Consider the following 19,034-nt stretch of genomic DNA (forward strand, 5'->3'; position numbering starts at 1 on the left):
GGTTCAAGTCATGATCCCTGGGTCCTGAGATCAAGCTCCCGTCAGGGTCTCTACTCAGCAGGGAAGACTCCCTCCCCCTCTGCCTGCTGCTCCTCCTGCTTGTGCTTGCTCTCTCTCTCTCTCTCTCTCTCTGTTAAATAAATAAAATCTTAAGAAAAAAAAGAAAAGTTTCTCGAAGATTAGTATGTTTAAAAAAAAAAAGCAACAGAAAAAACTTTGTTAAGACTCTAAGAACAACATAGAATCATGTAAATATCATCCTTTTAGAAACACATAAATGGGAAATAATCCTAGTCCTCAGAGTCAACCATGTCAACAATTGGTATATATTAATGTCTGCCTTTGGCTCAGGTCATGACCCCAGGGTCCTGGGATCAAGCCCCACATTGGGCTCCCCACTCAGCAGAGAGTCTGTTTCTCCCTCTTCTTCTGCCACTCCCCCTGCTTGTGCTCTCTCACTCATTATCTCTCTCTCAAATAAATAAATAAAATCTTAAAAAAAATTAGTCTATATTCGTTCAACTTTTTAAAAAACAGTACATTTACTACTTATGATTTTTTTTTTTTTTTTTTTTTTTTTTTTTTTTGTAGAAGTAGATCATATATCCACCATTCAGCAACTTGCTGCTTCACTTAGCAGCACATCCTGGACATCTTTCCATGACAACACATTTCAGTTCAGTTCATTTTTCTCTTATAATGCTGCTTAGTATTCCAGCAATAGCCAATAGCTGGATTATTGCAGGTGGAGGTGAGTCAGAGGACCAGCCTTTTTATCTCTGGAACCTAACGGTCATTTACTTTTATAGCCATAGCTACTTTTACTTGTCATTCTGACCCCACCTGACATGCTTTTTTGCTTCTCACTATCTCAGAGTCCCTTTTACTCATTTTACTTCCTGGTGCTAACTCTCTATTCTAGATTTCTAAGTGGTGGTGCTACTATTCCAGTGATTGTTATGACTCCAGATGTCATGTCCTAGAACATTTGGAAATAGAGATGGCAGTGGGCTGAAGCTGCCATTTGTCTCTCCCCAAAACAGGGGGAAAATGCCCTAAGTGATACTTCTTACTTCCATAGTACAAAATCTCCCAACTGTGAAAATGTCAGAATGCCTTCCTTATAAAGAAGTATTTCTTCTATTTTTTAAAAAAGATTTTATTTATTTGAGACAGAATACATGAGCAGGGGAAGGGGCAGAGGGAGAGGAAGAAGCAGACTTACTGCTGGGCAGGGAGCGTGACATGGGGCTCCATCCCAGGACCCTGGGATCATGACCTGAGCTGAAGGCAGATGCTTAACTGACTGAGCCACTCAGGCACCCCAAGAAGTATTTCTTCTATTATAAGATCAGTGCTAGGTTTGCTTTATTTCAACATAGTTCATTTTTAGTTCTCCTACTTTTAAAATTTGTTTTTAAAAAATTATTCCTATGGGAAAAAAATAAAAATTATTCCTGTGAACCCACTGCAAGATGGGTTTTGTAGCAATTTCTAAGTTAACTGTTTTTAATGTCAGTGTTGGAGTGTTGATTTATCCACTAGTCACTAGTGTACTGACTGTGGGTTCTTTAGGTCATTTTACAGTTCAAAGCAGCCTGAGGCTATGGAAAGGCTAGAGGAGTGTGAAGAATAAGGAGATCTGGGATCTTATTTGGCTCCATTCTCCAGAGATGTCTTGAACCAGTCATAAGACTTCCATGCCCTCATCTTTAAAACAAGCTTCTGGGGTAGATAATTCTCAAAATTTTTTCAGATGGCCTGTGGTTTTCAATTCTACCATTGGATATGTGCTTGCATAGTCTAAGTGTGTTATCCAGCTTAATCCAGGCTCAATTTCATCCTGAGATGAATGAGATTGAGGTAGTAATCAGGAAACTTGGGTTCTAATCTTGGCTTTGATTCTTTCCTCTTTGTACCTTGAGCAGATCCTACAGACATCATTTTGTCTGTAAAATGAGATTTTTAAAAAATTTAGATTCAGTTTGTCAACATATAACACCCAGTGCTCATCCCATCAAGTGCCCGTCACCCAGTCACCCCATGCCCCAACCCTCCAGATCCATGGTTCTTAACTAGAAGTGTACAACAGAGCCACACATGGCGCTTTGTAGAAATATACATATCCAGATTCAGCCCTTAGAGATTATGATTCAGTAGGAGTAGGGTGGGGACCAGTTGTATATATATTTTTTTCCAGTCGTATATTTTTAAAAACACTCCACAGAGTTTCTGAAGTGCTCTCTTTGTTAGGAAGTAGACTAATCATCAACCTGTGGCAAATAGTTGTGTCTTCCCTCACCCCCACCATTGCTCCGTTTGCCTCTGTGAAATCCTCCCAGCTATGGCCATGTTGGTTATTGTCCTCTGCTTTGCTCATCTCTATCTGTCCTCTTCCTTAGCAACAACCTACAGTGTTTCACAGTGCGGTGCAGTGCAGCGGCAGCTCGTGAGGAAGACCCATATGTGGACACCACCCTGAAGGTTAGAACTGGTTTATTTATGATGATGACAAAATCTTAAGATCAAAAAGGAATATGTGAATGCTTGAAAATTTGCTCTTGGGTCTAAGTTGGTGAATATTAAAGATTAAAGGTCTTAATATCTTGTCTATCAAAATAGAACTTTTGGACATAAAGTTGTAAGCATTTTATGATTCATGGTTTAAACGACAATTGTTAAGATTACTTTGAAGATATTTCACTCAGAATTTAGGTAGAGTGCATAGTTTTTAAAATTTGGTGGAGATCGCTTCTCGGCCTTTTGGCTAAGATCAAGTGTAAAATTTGGTGGAGAATATGTGTAGTGTAACATCAGAGTATTTTACAAATATAGAATACTGCAATTTTATTCTTTTTTAATGGAAATACTGATGGCAGTTGTATATAGCTATTAACAAAGCAGTACAGAAATCAGTGTGTTCAAGACCACAAATGCATTAAAATTATTTATTCATACTGTTAACAGATACGCCTATAATGCATTTCTGTAGTCTTAATCTAAGAGTTAATGGATGTGCTAGATTATGAATCTTATTTTCAGTGAGAAGTAATATGCTTATTCTCTGAAAAGCTTTTTTTTTTTTTTTTAAGATTTTATTTATTTATTCATGAGAGACACAGAAAGAGAGAAGAGAGGCAGAGACACACAGGCAGAGGGAGAAGCGGGCTCCCTGCAAGGAGCCCATGCGGACTCGATCCCGGATCTCGGGATCAGGACCTGAGCCAAAGGCAGATGCTCAACCACTGAGCCATCCAGGTGTCTGTCCCTCTCTGAAAAGCATTTGACCACAGAATAACCATAGGCAGCTTTATGATGAAATTCTTTATTTTCTGACCTTGAATTTCTGTTCTCAGAAATAGACTGATCCTTTGTGTGATAGTCATCATATGCTATTCCACTTCTCGGGTATAAACTACTTGACTAGATGTGTGTTATAAAGTTACATGCTGCAGGAAACTACCAAATTATGATGGCCTATATTTTAATAAGTTAGTTTATGTATATCTGGTACCTAGAACACCTTTTCCTAGAAAAATAAGTGTTCAGTACTGATGGTTATGTTAACAAGCCAGCACTTTGTAGTGCTTAATGTATCCAAGGTCCTCTTCCACTATCACCACCACCCCAATTGTGACATACGATAGCGTTTTATGTGATCTGAGTTCTCTTCAGTAACTCTTTCATGGCATGGCTTGCCTATAGCTTTCTGTTACTGATGAGGCATACTGCCTATGTTTGACCTCTTAAGAAATCTGAATTACAGCTTTCCCATGCCTTTCTGTCTGTGTTTAGGATACACACATAGCCTTTTCAAGAGTATATTTTAGAAATAAGGGTTATTTCCCTAGTAAAGATGGAAAGCCAACAGATTCTTTGTCCCTCTCTTCTCTCCACACTTTGCTTTGCCTTTTTATTTTTTGTTTTTCAAACCAGAAAGACGTAGGCTTACATAGGTGGTGATGCTGGAGTGAGGGGTACATAGTAGATCGAGGTAGGATCAATCTACATTTGAAATGAAATCATGTTGCAGATCTTCTCAGAGTCTCCTAAAACCAGAGAGAAGGAACAAGGAAGAGAGAAAGGCAGTGAGATGGGCAGTTAGCTGGTGGGGGATGCTGTCCTTGAGGCCAGTCCTCTTGAAAGTGGCAGAGGGAAGGACAGTAATAGTCATACCTCATGGCTCCCTGTTTCCTGTGACTCTGCCATTTTTAAATTCTAGGTACCAGTTGAACCAGCACATATCTAGCCCTCTTGCTCACTCAGACTTTGGAAGCTATGGTGTCTGAGAAAAATTTCACAATCTCAGAATTTGATCCAAAGTGTACATCTTATCTCCTTTTCCTCTGAGACTCTGGCTCCTCAGCACTAGCTAAGGCCATCTTATCTATTCTTAGGAATGAAAAAGTAGATGGAGGTGTTTCCCCAATCGCTTTGTACAAAGGGACAATGAAGATGACCTCAGAACCAAAATATTGTTAATGGAAGAAAGGGCACAGGCCTGGCAGGTCATTTTGTGAGCTTCCAGAAATGGCTCTTCTATTAGCTTATCCATTCTGCTTGAGTTAGTGCTCCCTTACAGGGACAGGAGCCTCTTTCCTGGTCCAGGATTTTGTTCTGTTTACCTGACACACCCACTGTGTGTCATCCATTCCAGGCAATGTTCGCACCTAAGGAGCTAACAGTCAAGGTCCTTCTGAACATGTAAGCATTTCTCCTCTGCACACCCATCCATTAAGAAACCATTTATGTTCTCTCTGTGCAGTAGAATGATCTTTTATATTGTCTGAGTTTTCCTAGAAACTACTTTGGGGCATATCCCTGAACCAGCCCACTGTTAGTGGGGATTTCTCTAGGTGCAGGTTACCAGCCCATAGCTGTACTCCTAGAGCTACTCTCTAAGCCAGACAGGGGTTCCCACAGCTGTCAAGGGCTCAAGGGTACCTGCTGTCTGCACTCACTCAGTAAATACTGAGTAGCTCTTTGGCAGGCACATATATAATAAGTAGTTGTTTACATAACTTTAGACAGGATAACCTCCTGCTCTGATAAGAATAGGAATTTAGATGGTTTCTTTGGAACGGGGCCGAGATGGGGAGCAGGATTTTATCAAATAAACAGACTGATTTTTGAAGATTAAAGTTCATGTGCCTTTATTCCTTGGTTAAATTTGATTTTTCCTTTACTAGGCTTGCCCACCTGTCAATATGGATGTCTGTGCTCTAAGAATACAGCTTTTCATAGGTTTGAAAGCCATCTGTCACTTTAAAAACCACCTCGTACTTTTGACCAAGGCAGACCCTGAGACCATTCCAGAGAGAAGAGAATCATCCAAGAGGCTTCTGTAAGCATCCCCACACTTCCCCACATTCCTGCCAAAGTTTCTGGAATCAATTGTTACTGGCATATTTTGTGTGTGTCCTACTTTATCTTTTTTAAAATCAAAACTTTGAATGATTAGATGGTTTGTCTATGTATTCTTTTCCCCAGAGAAGGAAAAGAAGGTTCCAATGATCTCTATAATATTCTTTATATTAATCTTGGAATTTTAGAAGAAAAGGAATTATAAAATAGTTCCAATAAAAACCTGTGGCATTTTATTTTATTTATTTATTTTCTTTTATAAATTAATTTTTATTGGTGTTCAATTTACCAACATACAGAATAACACCCAGTGCTCATCCCGTCAAGTGTACCCCTCAGTGCCCGTCACCCATTCACCCCCACCCCCCACCCTCCTCCCCCTCCACCACCCCTAGTTCATTTCCCAGAGTTAGAAGTCTTTATGTTCTGTCTCCCTTTCTGATATTTCTCACACATTTCTTCTCCCTTCCCTTATATTCCCTTTCGCTATTATTCATATTCCCCAAATGAATGAGAACATACACTGTTTGTCCTTCTCCGGTTACTGTGGCCAAGTTCAAAAAGGGTGTTGCCTAAGTTCTTCTCTGGGATTTTGATGGAATCTTGTCTCACATTTAGATCTTTCATCTATTTTGAGTTTATCTTTGTGTATGGTGCAAGAGAGTGGTCCAGGTTCATTCTTCTGCATGTGGATGTCCAATTTTCCCAGCACCATTTATTGAAGAGACTGTCTTTCTTCCAGTGGATCGTCTTTCCTCCTTTATCGTATATTAGTTGAGCATAAAGTTCAGGGTCCACTTCTGGGTTCTCTGTTCTGTTCCATTGATCTATGTGTCTGTTTTTGTGCCAGTACCACACTGTCTTGATGAACACAGCTTTGTAGTACAACCTGAAATCTGGCATTGTGATGCCCCCAGATATGGTTTTCTTTTTTTTAAAATTCCCCTGGCTGTTTGGGGTCTTTTCTGATTCCACACAAATCTTAAAATAATTTGTTCTAAGTCTCTGAATAAAGTCCATGGTATTTTGAGAGGGATTGCATTATACGTGTAAATTGCCCTGGGTAACATTGACATTTTCACAATATTAATTCTGCCAATCCATGAGCATGGAATATTTTTCCATCTCTTTGTGTCTTCCTCAATTTCTTTCAGAAGTGTTCTGTAGTTTTTAGGGTATATTTTGAGAACCATTTGAATGGTAAATGGTTCTCCAACCTTTTATTTTCAGGTTGTAGGTGTCCTTCTGTCTAAAATGAGTCTCTTGTAGACAGCAAATAGATGGGTCCTGTTTTTTTTATCCAGTCTGAAACTCTGCGCCTTTTGATGGGGTCATTAAGCCCATTCACGTTCAGAGTTACTTGAACTTCTTCTTAAAGGGGAGTTTTAAGAGTCCCCCTTAAAATTTCTTGCAGAGCTGGTTTGGAGGTCACATATTCTTTCAGTTCCTGCCTGTCTTGGAAGCTCTTTATCTCTCCTTCCATTTTGAATGAGAGCCTTGCTGGATAAAGTATTCTTGGTTGCATGTTCTTCTCATTTAGGACCCTGAATACATCCTGCCAGCCCTTTCTGGCCTGCCAGGTCTCTGTGGAGAGGTCTGCTGTTACCCTAATATTCCTCCCCATGAAAGTCAGGGACTTCTTGTCTCTTGCTGCTTTAAGGATCTTCTCTTTATCTTTGGAATTTGCAAGCTTCACTATTAGATGTCGAGGTGTTGAACGGTTTTTATTGATTTTAGAGGGGGATCTCTCTATTTCCTGGATCTGAATGCCTGTTTCCCTTCCCAGATTGGGAAAGTTTTCAGCTAGGATTTGTTCAAATACATATTCTGGCCCTCTGTCCCTTTCGGCGCCCTTGGGAACCCCAATTAAACGTAGGTTTTTCTTCCTTAGAGTGTCATTTATTTGCCTTAATCTGTCTTCATGGTCCCTTAATTGATTGTCTCTTTTTTCCTCAGTTTCCCTCTTTGCCATTAACTTGTCTTCTATGTCACTCACTCGTTCTTCCACCTCGTTAACCCTCGTCGTTAGGACTTCTAGTTTGGATTGCATCTCATTCAATTGATTTTTAATTTCTGCCTGATTGGATCTAAATTCTGCAGTCATGAAGTCTCGTGAGGCCTTAATGCTTTTTTCTAGAGCCACCAGTAGCTGTATAATAGTGCTTCTGAATTGGCTTTCTGACATTGAAGTGTAATCCAGATTTTGTAACTCTGTGGGAAAGAGGGCTGTTTCTGATTCTTTCTTTTGAAGTGAGGTTTTCCTTCTAGTCATTTTGCTCAGTGCAGAGTGGCCAAAAACTAGTTGTATTGGAACACGGGGGAGTATCACTGGTCCCTCTAGCTGGTCTTCTGGGGGAGGGGCCTGCTGTGCTGATTTTCAGGTGTTAGCACTTGGGGGAGCTGCTCTGCCCCTGCCTGCTGCAGGGCTCAGCGGGGGTTGTTTACCCCGTCAGGCCCCAGGAGGAACAGTCGCAGTTGCTATGGCAACTCTGGAAGCCTGGATTCAGCCTCCGCAGGAACTACGGGGCTCAGGCCTCTCGGCTCTCCGTCTGCAGGGCCTGGAGGCTCCGGGGCAGGGCCGCTGATGTGCTCAGCTCGGGGCAGGAGCGTCCTCGCTGTCTCGGGCCCTCCCGGCCTCTGCCTGTCCCGGGGGAGGCCGGATCCTGGGCTGTGTCCCGGCGCCCTGTGCTCCGGGGCCTGCGCTGGTGGATTCGCGCTGCCGCCCCGCAGCCCCCTCCGCGGAGCCGCCGCCCGAGCCCCTCCGAGCTGCTCCGGCCCCGCCGTGCGCGCTGCAGCCCTTAGGGAGCTCGGAGCACTCTCCTGCGCTCGCAGGTGTCTGTTAGTGACCCAGGGAGCCCGAGGGCATCCCCGCCCTCCTGGGTCCTGCTCCAACTCCCTGCGAGCCCCTTTCCGCCCGGGAAGGTTGGTGCAGCTCCTGCTCCTCCGGGACGGGGCTCTCCTGTCCTGGGGACACTCGCCCCGGCCCTAGCCCGGCTCCTCGCGGGGCCCCTCCCCCTCGGAGGCCTTTTGTTCCTTTATTTCTCTTTCCCCGTCTTCCTACCTTGATAGAAGCGCGAACTCTTCTCACTGTAGCGTTCCAGCTGGTCTCTCTTTACATCTCAGGCCGAATTCGTAAATTTTCAGGATGGTTTGAAGGTTATCTAGGTAATTTGGTGGGGACAGGTGATTTGGGGACCCTGCTCTTCCGCCATCTTGCCTCTCCCTCTCAAAACCTGTGGCATTTTAGATAAGTTCAAAGACATGCTCTTTTTTTTTAAAAAAAAAAACTATATTTATTTGAGAGAGATAGAGAAAGAGCAAGAGAGCACACAGAGGAAGAAGGAGAAACAGACTCCCCACTCAGCAGAGAGCCCAATAAGAGGCTTGATCATAGGACCCTAAGATCATGACCTGAGCCAAAGGCAGATGTTTAACCCATTGAGCCACCCAGGCGCCCCAGAACATGCTCTTCGGTGTAATTAATAAGAAAGACAGAGCCTCTAATGCTAATCCAAATTACAAGGCTCTTTACTACTTTTTTTCTTTGACCTTTCAGTGGTTACATTTCCTCCCCCCAGGGGTTATATTTTTATCCAAGTTTTATTTTCTAGTATTTCAACTCAAAAGAAATTAATAATGCATTTCTTATCTTAAAGCACATTCAGGAGAATAGGTATGTATGATCTACCTTAAGATAAAATTGCATTTTGGTAACACTAATCTCTGGTTGACTCTTAGGTTTTCTGCTTTTACAGTTTTGGAATAGAATGCTTAGTTTCAGACTAGTTATGCCTCTGTTCAACATTTTCTGTTCTGTGAACTTTAATGGTAGAAATTAGATGATGATTTTTATGTTCTCCTATGAATAATTTAATTAGGAAAGAAATCTGTCTGGGGGAAGAGAAGCAGATAGTGTACAGATGGCCCCATACTTATGATAGTTTGATTTACGAATTTTCGACTATGATGGTGTTGAAGGCAATACCCAATCAAAAGAAACTATACTTTGGATTTTGAATTTGGATCTTTTCCTGGCAACATGTGGTACGATATTCTTTTGTGATGCTACACAGTGGCAGCAGCAGCAGGAGCTCCCAGGCAGCCATATGATCACAAGGGTGAACAACCAATATACTTACATCCATTTTGTACCCATACAACCATTCTATTTTTCACTTTCAGTACAGTATTCAATAAATTACATAAGATATTCAATACTTTATTATAAAATAGGCTTTGTGTTAGGTGATTGCTAATGTATATGTTCTGAGCAAGTTTAAGGTAGGCTAGGCTAAGTTCTGATGTTCAGGAGGTTAGGTGTATTCAATTTATGATATTTTCAGTTTTTTGTAGGTTTACTGGGATGTGGCTTAATCATGAGTCAAAGAAGAGCTGTATTTCTAGTCAAGCATTAGTTTTTATTTTTAACTTGTTTTCGCTTTTTCAAATTTTTTGTGTCTGTGCTTTGTGCCCCCAACAGGAATAATCAGAGGTTGATTTGGGTAACTGGTCTAACTGGTCACTCGGAGTGCACACTCAGTGTGCACAGAATGGTCTGAGACTGACTGACTCTAAAAGCTTTCTGGCAAGAGGAAGAACAATTTTCAATCTTGCACATTTGACATTTTTAAACTTTCTATTTTTAAATGATTTTTTAAAACTCTAACTTATTCAAAGGTTTCTTTGGTCAGAGGTCTACATTTTAGAAAGATTGTATACTAAAGAAAATGTATCACATAGTGAAAGCAAGAGATAACATAGTACTTTAAGCAGACCCATGGTTATATGTGTCTTCTGCATTTTCCCAGCAGCCCTGAGTGTTTTGCCCATTATTCTGCTGGAGCTTCTGCTTAGATAGGTGGCATGAGGCATGCTGGACTCATAAAGGCCATCTGCAAGAAAGATACTGGGCACAGGCACTTTCTCAGCCAAGTCCCTCTTCCTTTTGAAGGGTCTTGCCTGTTCTTTGAGCATTTTGCCCATTTAAGAATTCTTGTGGAGTAAATTGGAAGCAATTAATTTATCAGTAAATGAGAGCTGTAGAATATTAAATGCTGTAAGCCTATATAGCATTGTGAACTAATTAATGTCCTACAGAAAAATCGAGTGTACAGCTAATCACTGAAGAAAACACTAAATGAAAATGATTGCATAGTTCTTTTTAGGTATCTAATACCATTTAAAATTGCCATTTATTAATTGCCATGTCATATCTTACAATTCTTGTTCTTTGTTTTGCCTTTTAGTTCTAGAAAAGGAACCAGTGTTAAGCTTAAGACACCTCCTATAGCTGAGGCTGGGTGGAATTTGTATATTGTGGATACGATCTCACCAGTGCAACTGTACAAAGAAATGGTACTCCTTTCTGACTTCCAACTCTTATTTGTAGAAATTTGAAGTGAAATTCATGACCAGAGATTGATTTTAATTATCACACATTCAGAATGCCACAGCCAACCAGCTTGCAAGCTCTATCTCACAGTAGAGTGTATATCTTTCTGTTACCTTCTCGTTTTCACAGCTCCTGACATTTGAGGAGCCAGTAGAAATTCTCTTCACTAAAATAAGACTTCTTTATTTATACTCACCCTTCAAAGAGGATCGATTAACCAGTCTAAACATAAATAGCCTTTGACCTTTATTTTGAACCCTAGCAAAGAGAACCAGAAAATGGAGCTGAGAGAAATCTTAGATCATTTATCCCTGTCTCACTCTTTGAAATATTAGCAGATTATTTTAGGGCCCTGTGGACCTGCAGTGTTGTCCTGTGGGTACAGCCCAGAGGGGGCACCCCTCTTCCTTTTTTAAGAGTGACGGCTGCCTACTCATCACTGGCAATTTTTTTTAACTCTTTATTTTGAAATAATTTCAAACTTACAGAAAAGTTGCAAGGAAATGAATAGTAGAAATAAAGCCCTGTAAATTCTACACACAGATTGACCCATAGATATTACCCCTTTTGCTTCTTTTTGTACTCTTGTGCTTTTTTTTTTTTAAGATTTTATTTATTTACTCATGAGAGACCGAGAGAGAGAGAGAGAGAGAGAGAGAGAGAGAGAGAGAGAGAGGTAGAGAGGTAGAGACACAGGCAGAGGGAGAAGCAGGCTCCATGCAGGGAGCCTGACATGTGACTCAATCCTGGGTCTCCAGGATCATACCCTGGGCTGAAGGCGGCACTAAACCGCTGAGCCACCCAGGCTGCCCGTACTCTTGTACTTTCTAAACACACACACATATCCCCCCTCCCCGGCCTCCATCGCAGTTCATTGGAAGGTAATTTGTATGCATTGGAGCCTAATGCCCCTAAATACTTCATTATATGTTTCCTAAGAATCCAGGTATTTGTTTACATCATTGCAGAACAATCAAATGCTTAATACATTTAACATGACACACATTCCAGTTTTGTCAGTTGACTCAGTAACAAACTACCAGCATTTCCCTTTTTTTTTTTAAAGATTTTATTTATAAAAAAAAAAAAAAAGATTTTATTTATTTATTCATGAGAGACGCAGAGAGAGAGGCAGAGACACAGGCAGACGGAGAAGCAGGCTCCATGCAGGGAGCCTGACGTGGGACTCGATCCTGGGACTCCAGAATCACACCCTGGGCTGAAGGCGGCACTAAACTGCTAGGCCACCAGGGCTGCCCGCATTTCCCTTCTTTAGTACAGGGGCCAGTCTAACATCAGGTAGTACATTTAATTGTCATGTTTCTTTGGCCTCCTTTAATCTGGAATAATTTCAAAGCCTTTATTTTTTATGGAATAGACATTTTTTTAAAATAAATTTTTGCCCCTCCACCTTTTTACAATTTTTTATTATTTGTTTATTTTTCTTATTTAGATTCAGGTTACATATGCTCATTCTCAGCCAATATATTGCATAGGTAACATTATGCCTTTCTCAGGGTGTTACATCAGGAAGCACATGAGATCCGGGCCTCTCACTGGTGACGTTAATTTTGATCATCAGGTCAAGCTTTCGCCTGATTTGTCCCTGGCATTTTAATGCTGATAATTGTATCAGCTTTGCCCTGTCCTTTTAATCTTGCTTAATTGAAAGTCTTAAGACTTCGTCTAGATGATTTGCTTGCTGGAATCTGAAAATACTGATTGACTTAGATTAGCTAGTGATAATTTTAATAAGTCCACTGTGGGTTACAGAAATAGACCAAGTAGCACCTAATTTATCACCTGAAACTACAGTAGAGGAAGGATACTCAGTCTGAGTTTAAGAAAGATTTAAATCACAGAACTTAAAAAAGTTAACTTCTTCATATATGTTTGTTAGCCTTATCGACCTATGACCAAATTATTGCTAAATTAACAGTGTTACAATGTTATTTATACCTTTTCTAGTGATTAGCACTGTTTAACAAGGGAATGTTTACAATCATATATTAAACTGACTCTTGGATTGTAGGGGAAAAGAACACCTCAGGTAGGCCCTATCAGGATGCTAAATAACCACTTTTTAATTTTTAGATTATAATGTGTCTATGAACTTTACTAACAGAATATATAGATACTCTTAAGAACCAGGAAACTTTTGAGTGTCTTTCTGCAGCGGTATTAGCCATTGGCCTTTTTTTTTTGTTTCAGGTAGACTACAGTAATACCTACAAGACTGCAAAAACCCAGAGCTGCATCCACCTTCTTAGTGAGGCTCATCTGTTAGTAAGGGCTGCTTTGATGGATGCCAGTCAGTTGGAACCTGGAGAAAAAGCAGAGCTTTTGGAAGCATTTAAAGAAAGCTGTGGGCACCTTGGAGACTGCTATAGCAGGTTGGTTTGCTTCTTGGAAATTCGTTAAAGAAGCCATTTTGACCTTTGGGTGTACGTACTAGCTTTTCCGTGTAGCTACCTGATAAATGGGGGAGTCCATGAGGGGAGGTGGCTCATTTATTCAATATTTTTTCCACAAGCATTTGTTGAGCACATACCGTTTGCCAGGTGCTATGCTAAGCTTTGGGGTTACAAAGATGACCATGACTTTTTCCTGTCTTCAAGGAGTTATAATTTATTAGATGAACTATGAATCTCTAGTTCATGAGTCTCCCTCCACTTAATTTAGGAATTAAGTTTCTTTCAGGCCTTCTGGACATGCTCATGACCATGAAAATCCTGGAAACAGCTGTTATTACTAGTTTATTGCCTGTTAGCCTTTTTTTTTTTTAAATTTTTATTTATTTATGATAGTCACACAGAGAGAGAGAGAGGCAGAGGCACAGGCAGAGGGAGAAGCAGGCTCTGTGCACTGGGAGCCTGACGTGGGATTTGATCCTGGGTCTCCAGGATCGCGCCCGGGGCCAAAGGCAGGCGCTAAACCGCTGCGCCACCCAGGGATCCCTTGCCTGTTAGCCTTAAGGGAAAGATATTGGTTGGATGGCCTGTGATTTTAATCTTAGTAGTTAGTGCTTTTATGATTTCAGAAAAGGACTGGGATGAATAGTGGTTTTCATTTTTGAGAATGATCTTTATAGATTTTTTTATATATGATTATTTCAGAGGCTTACTTGACCCATGGGAATGATTATAAATTAATAAAACAGACTTTTTGTGCCTATCAATACTATTATTTTATTTTATTTTAATTTTTTTTAAGATTTTATTTATTTATTCATGAGAATGCACAGGGAGGAGAGAGAGGCAGAGACAGGCAGAGGGAGAAGCAGGCTTCATGCAGGGAGCCTGACGTGGGACTCGATCCAGGGTCTCCAGGATCACATCCTGGGCTGCAGGCAGCACTAAACCACTGAGCCACCGGGGCTGCCCTCAATACCATTATTTTAGAGCCACATTATAAATACTGAAATGTACCTTATGAATTATTTTTCCATTTTTAATTATAAGCAGGCAAAAAGAAACTGTAATTAGAATGACTTTATAGAATAAAACTTGGGAACTTGTTCCAACTGCTAATGGCAGTAGAAGAGTATTTTGAGATTTATGTCGTCTGGAAAACATTATCTGTTTTATTATCAAATGTTAGACATCCAGGCTTAAAAATGTCAAATTTGAGGGTTTTTTTTACTTCCTTCCCTTTAGGCTTGACACCCAGTATTCCCACCTCGCCTTGCCCTACTATAAGATGTCTGGTTTGTCCATGGCTGAAGTTCTAACCCGAGCAGACTGGGTACTAGAGGATGGATCGCAAAAATACGAGAGGGGGTTAATCTTTTACATTAATCATTCACTTTATGAAAACCTGGATGAAGAATTAAGTGAAGTTAATATAGTTTTCTATTTACTTATACATAACTTTCCTAACTTTTCATTTTAGCAATTTATTTTATGTAGTACTGTTTAGAAGTCAGTTTCCAAATATTGTTCTTTGGTATTATTTTTTCCTGTTCCTAAAAGGCAATGAATGTGTCCTTTTCTTCATTAATAAACCTAGAATTATAGCTTAGAAAAGAACTTATAATCACCATCTCCTACTTTCTCATTATATAGATGGAGGAACATAGTCCATTGTGGTTGAGTGACCTGCCCAATGTGACAGGAGTATATTTTTAGAAGAATGACACACACCCAGGGCCTTGCCTTCCTTCTTATCTACAGCCCTTTGTACAACCCTGGTTCTCCCAAACTCCCAAATGTCCAAACCTTCACTTATTAAATCCTGGCCCAGTGATCTTTAGGCTTATTCTTAGCCCCTTATGTATTTTTAAAAAGAACTGAGCGCAAATAGATAAAGCTGGACGTTGTAAGACCCAAATGTTTTAAGGTTTTGAGAGAAATGAAACTTTTTTGTATAAATTACTTCATTAAGTATATTTTATAATAAGCTGTAATTTTTTAATGGACTTTTAGGTGTAATTTAATCAAATTATTCTCTTCTTTTGAACTCCTGTTAAAATTAGAAATGTTAGCCACAAGTTGGTACATATTTTCACTGCTTTTTCTTCATTATAACTCAGCAAAGAGATCACTTCAGGTCATCTCAGGTCTCCCACATTATCACCATGAACTCTGTCTTTTTTTAATCCAAATGTTATAATTTTATCTTATTTGGAAGTTTATATCTTGGCTTTGTATCACTTTTTTTTTCCCCTGACTTTGTTGCTTTCTGTTGGTTAACTGACCTTTTATTTCTTATTTATGTTCACAAAGGAATTAGCAGCAAAAGTCGTTCAAATGTTCCATGTGGCTGAGCCAAAGCAACTGCCCCATATTCTCTGTAGTCCTTCTATGAAGAATATTAATCCTCTAACTGCCATGAGCTATCTAAGAAAGCTGGATACTTCTGGGTTTTCATCGATCTTAGTGACATTGACCAAAGCAGCGCTGGCTCTGAAAATGGGAGATCTTGACATGCACAGAAATGAAATGAAAAGCCATCCAGAGGTACAGTGCCCTGCTTGGTATTAACAGCAGGATGAAACAGGACCTGGTAGTCCTGAGGTGTTTCCTTCTGGCCTCTGCCTAGTTCATTTTTTCTTAGTCATAAAGGAAAATAGACTTAATGTTAGAAAAGAAGTGACCCAGAGTGGGAGTGCTTGGGCTTTGGATCTGGTAAATGGAAAAGAAATAAGAATGATCAGTGGGAGCAATGGGTATCCAAAGACCTTTCAACTTTGCGTTAGGTTCAGAGCACAGTACTTGGTACTAAAGAATATACAGGCTCTGCCCTAAGGGACAGTCTAGTCTAGTATGAGGGATATGGTATGTGCACTGAAACAGAATAGAGTGTTGTGTATTCAAGTACAGCAAGTGAGTTAACCATGAGCCTTAGGAGTCTAATAGTTGAGGAAATGGCCTGCACTTGGGAAAATTACAAATTACGTGATGGAACATTTGTATTTGAATGATATATTAAAGAAAAGGAAGAGGAAGTTTTTCTTTCAAAGAGAGCCCATGTAGGGCCATGTGCCAAAGATGTTAAACATTAAGGGAAGAAATTAAAAGGTAATGTTAATTGAGCACTTATTACTTCCTAGGTCTATTCTGACCCTCTTGCATATGCTATCTTACCTAATTCTTACAACAATGCTCTAAGTTAGAAGCTATTATTATACCTACTATACAGATGAGGGAACTAAGACAAAGAGAGGATAAATGAGATGAGTTGTCCAAAATCACATAGCTGGTGAGTGTTTGAGCCAGGATTTGGAGCGGGTAATATGACATTTGATCCTGTGCTCCTATACTGCTGTTTTGTTGCCTGTGATCAAATGCCCACAGTATCACTTTAGTTTCTAAAACAAGAAAGCAGAAGTGCTTTATCATTGTGCAAATGACATGTTTTGTTATGCTGAAGAGAGCAAGTCAACATTGAGGTGTGCTCTTCCTTTTGAAGAGTACAATTTTAGAAAGATAAATTTTCTTAGGATATATTCTTTTTATATTCTTAAGGTATATTATTTTTAAACAGCTAGACTTAAATATAAGGCTCTCTATAAAAATAGGATATCCTGGGATCCCGGGGTGGCGCAGTGGTTTGGCACCTGCCTTTGGCCCAGGGCGCCATCCTGGAGACCCGGGATCGAATCCCACGTCGGGCTCCCGGTGCATGGAGCCTGCTTCTCCCTCTGCCTATGTCTCTGCCTCTCTCTCTCTCTCTCTCTCTCTCTCTGTGACTATCATAAATAAATAAAAATTTTAAAAAAAATTAAAAAAAATAGGATATCCTGATGCTTAAATATTAATAACTTCTTCAAAGACAGTTAACAGCGATGTCCTTAAAGCAAGAGCTTTGTAGTTAAAGAAAAAGTTGACATTGAAATATTAATAGCTTAACCATGAACCTTGAGCGCAGTGGCATATATTTTCAAGATGACTGCAATGCACATTTTGATCCTAAATATCTTGTTTATCTGAAGAAGAAGTTGGTATGTGGCTTTATTCTGGAACCTCGGCTACTGATGCACCAGAGAAAGGGACAGATTGTTCCAACTGAGCTTGCAGCGCACTTGAAGGACACTCAGCCTGGACTGCTTGTGGCTGCAGTTCTGGGTTTACAGAAGAACAACAAAATTGGAATTGAAGAAGCAGATTCCTTTTTTAAGGTTTGTCATTTTCAAAATGTAATGGTTCTGGATAGGCCGATAAAATTGGTGGGGGACCAGAAGCAGAACAAGAGACTGAGTTTTCATTTGTTTATTAAAAAAAGACTTACCCATAACAAATTTATAAAAGTACAGATTAAAAGAATGTATCTAGAAAATTCCATTTATGTCATCAAGAATCTATTTTCTGTTCAAATATCTGAATCTACTTTCCCCTTGTCATTAATGCTAATGATAAATTATTAAGTGCATTGCCCACACGATGGAGTGCTATTCAGACTAGGTGTAACTTGATCAATACTATATTTATCTGGGATATGGGGGGTTGTTCCATTGTTTTCAAGGTGCTTTGTGGCAAGGATGAAGATATAATTCCTCAGCTCTTGGTAGACCTTTGGGAAGCTCAGCTTGTAGCAGGTCTCCCAGATGTGGTTCTCCAGGAACTCTTTTTCAAGCTCACATCACAGTACATCTGGAGATTATCCAAGAGGCAGCCCCCTGACACCATACCATTGCGAACATCAGAGGATCTGGTGAGAAAATAGAATAAGTTAAATTAAACTTATACGTTACACATTACAATACTTTACCTTCTTATTTATAATGGTTTAGTAGCAGACCTCATTTATATTACCAGATATCTTATAGACAGGAATTAAAGATACACTTAAAACTCGTCCATGAGTAAATTCCTTGCATGTTAAATAATTTTGTTTTGTAAAGAATGCCCCCTGCTGCTCTTAGATTACTTACTTACATTGGTAACGCAGTAGACAAAGCAAAGGGGAGGAGCTTTCCCAAAAACACATCTGTACTCCCTCAGGGGATAGCTACAAAGTGGAACACAGAAAAGACCCATTTGCAGACCTTCATGGTGGGAGAAGAACTTCAGAAGGCTTGTGGGAGAGAGACTTCCTTTCCTGGACTCATTTCCTGTCAGTTGCACACAGAAGAGCTGTTCTGTAGCCCTTGCAGGAGCCCTAACAACTCTTTACCACTTCCTGTCCCCTTCCCCCTCTACTCCTTTTTGTTGTACCTAATGTGTGTTCACTGGAAAAGTTACCTACTTCTTAAATAAGGGGCCTTTATGAGAAGTATCTTGCAAACTTATGGAAGAGATTTTGCCTAACAAGGAAAATAGTAGAAATAAAAAAAAATCTAATATTACTCTTAACTTTTTTTGAGTAAAATTAGCTTAAAAGCAGATTTGGCTTTTTTTTTTTTTTTTTTTGCTAGAAATTCCTATTGCTTAGGAATATTTGAAAATTTAAAATATAAGGAGATCTTGGGGTGTCTGGGTGGCTCAGTTGGTTAAGTGTCTGACTTCAGCTCAGGTCATGATCGCAGGGTCCTAGGATAGAGCCCCACATTGGGTTCCACCCTCAGCCAAGAGTCTGCTTCTCCCTCTCCCTCTGCCCTTCCCTGCCACTCATGTGCACATGGGCACCTGCTCTCTGAAATAAATTAATGAAATCTTTATAAAAAAGAAATAAAAAATTTAAAAATATATAAGGAAATATTTAGTGCAGGTTTTTTTTTTTTTCCTTTTCCATTTTTGGTGCAGTTTTATTCAGTGACAAGCAGCAAGGCCGAGACTTTTCCAGGGGAATATTTTCTAAAATATTTTTTTTCCTGTTCCCAGAAAAGTGTATACCTTAC

General features: G+C 39.9%; 2 protein-coding genes across 7 annotated transcripts in view; one reads left to right on the forward strand and one right to left on the reverse strand.

Annotated features, from left to right (window-relative positions):
- HPS3 (HPS3 biogenesis of lysosomal organelles complex 2 subunit 1) overlaps positions 1-19,034 on the forward strand; it is a 43,520-nt gene that overhangs the window by 15,308 nt on the left and 9,178 nt on the right. For 3 of the 4 annotated variants that reach the window (XR_008663902.1, XR_008663903.1, XM_055320948.1), the window contains exons 6-13: positions 2,403-2,484; positions 5,190-5,344; positions 10,611-10,719; positions 12,968-13,149; positions 14,413-14,593; positions 15,481-15,714; positions 17,190-17,375; positions 17,720-17,908. Coding sequence is in view for 2 of the 4 variants with exons in the window: in XM_055320948.1 (XP_055176923.1) it covers positions 2,403-2,484; positions 5,190-5,344; positions 10,611-10,719; positions 12,968-13,149; positions 14,413-14,593; positions 15,481-15,714; positions 17,190-17,375; positions 17,720-17,908 (1,318 nt within the window). In the remaining 2 variants the exon portion in view is untranslated. The remainder of the gene's footprint in view (positions 1-2,402; positions 2,485-5,189; positions 5,345-10,610; positions 10,720-12,967; positions 13,150-14,412; positions 14,594-15,480; positions 15,715-17,189; positions 17,376-17,719; positions 17,909-19,034) is intronic. The other variant, XM_055320949.1, reaches the window with a different exon arrangement.
- The window catches only part of CP (ceruloplasmin), a 66,334-nt gene continuing 64,751 nt past the window's right edge, over positions 17,452-19,034 (reverse strand). For all 3 annotated transcript variants that reach the window (XM_055320943.1, XM_055320944.1, XM_055320945.1), the window contains one exon: positions 17,452-17,905. The gene's annotated coding sequence lies outside the window, so the exon portion shown is untranslated. The remainder of the gene's footprint in view (positions 17,906-19,034) is intronic.

This window comes from Nyctereutes procyonoides, unplaced genomic scaffold (genome assembly GCF_905146905.1).
Source record: "Nyctereutes procyonoides isolate TBG_1078 unplaced genomic scaffold, NYPRO_anot_genome, whole genome shotgun sequence".
Classification (NCBI taxonomy): domain Eukaryota; kingdom Metazoa; phylum Chordata; class Mammalia; order Carnivora; family Canidae; genus Nyctereutes; species Nyctereutes procyonoides.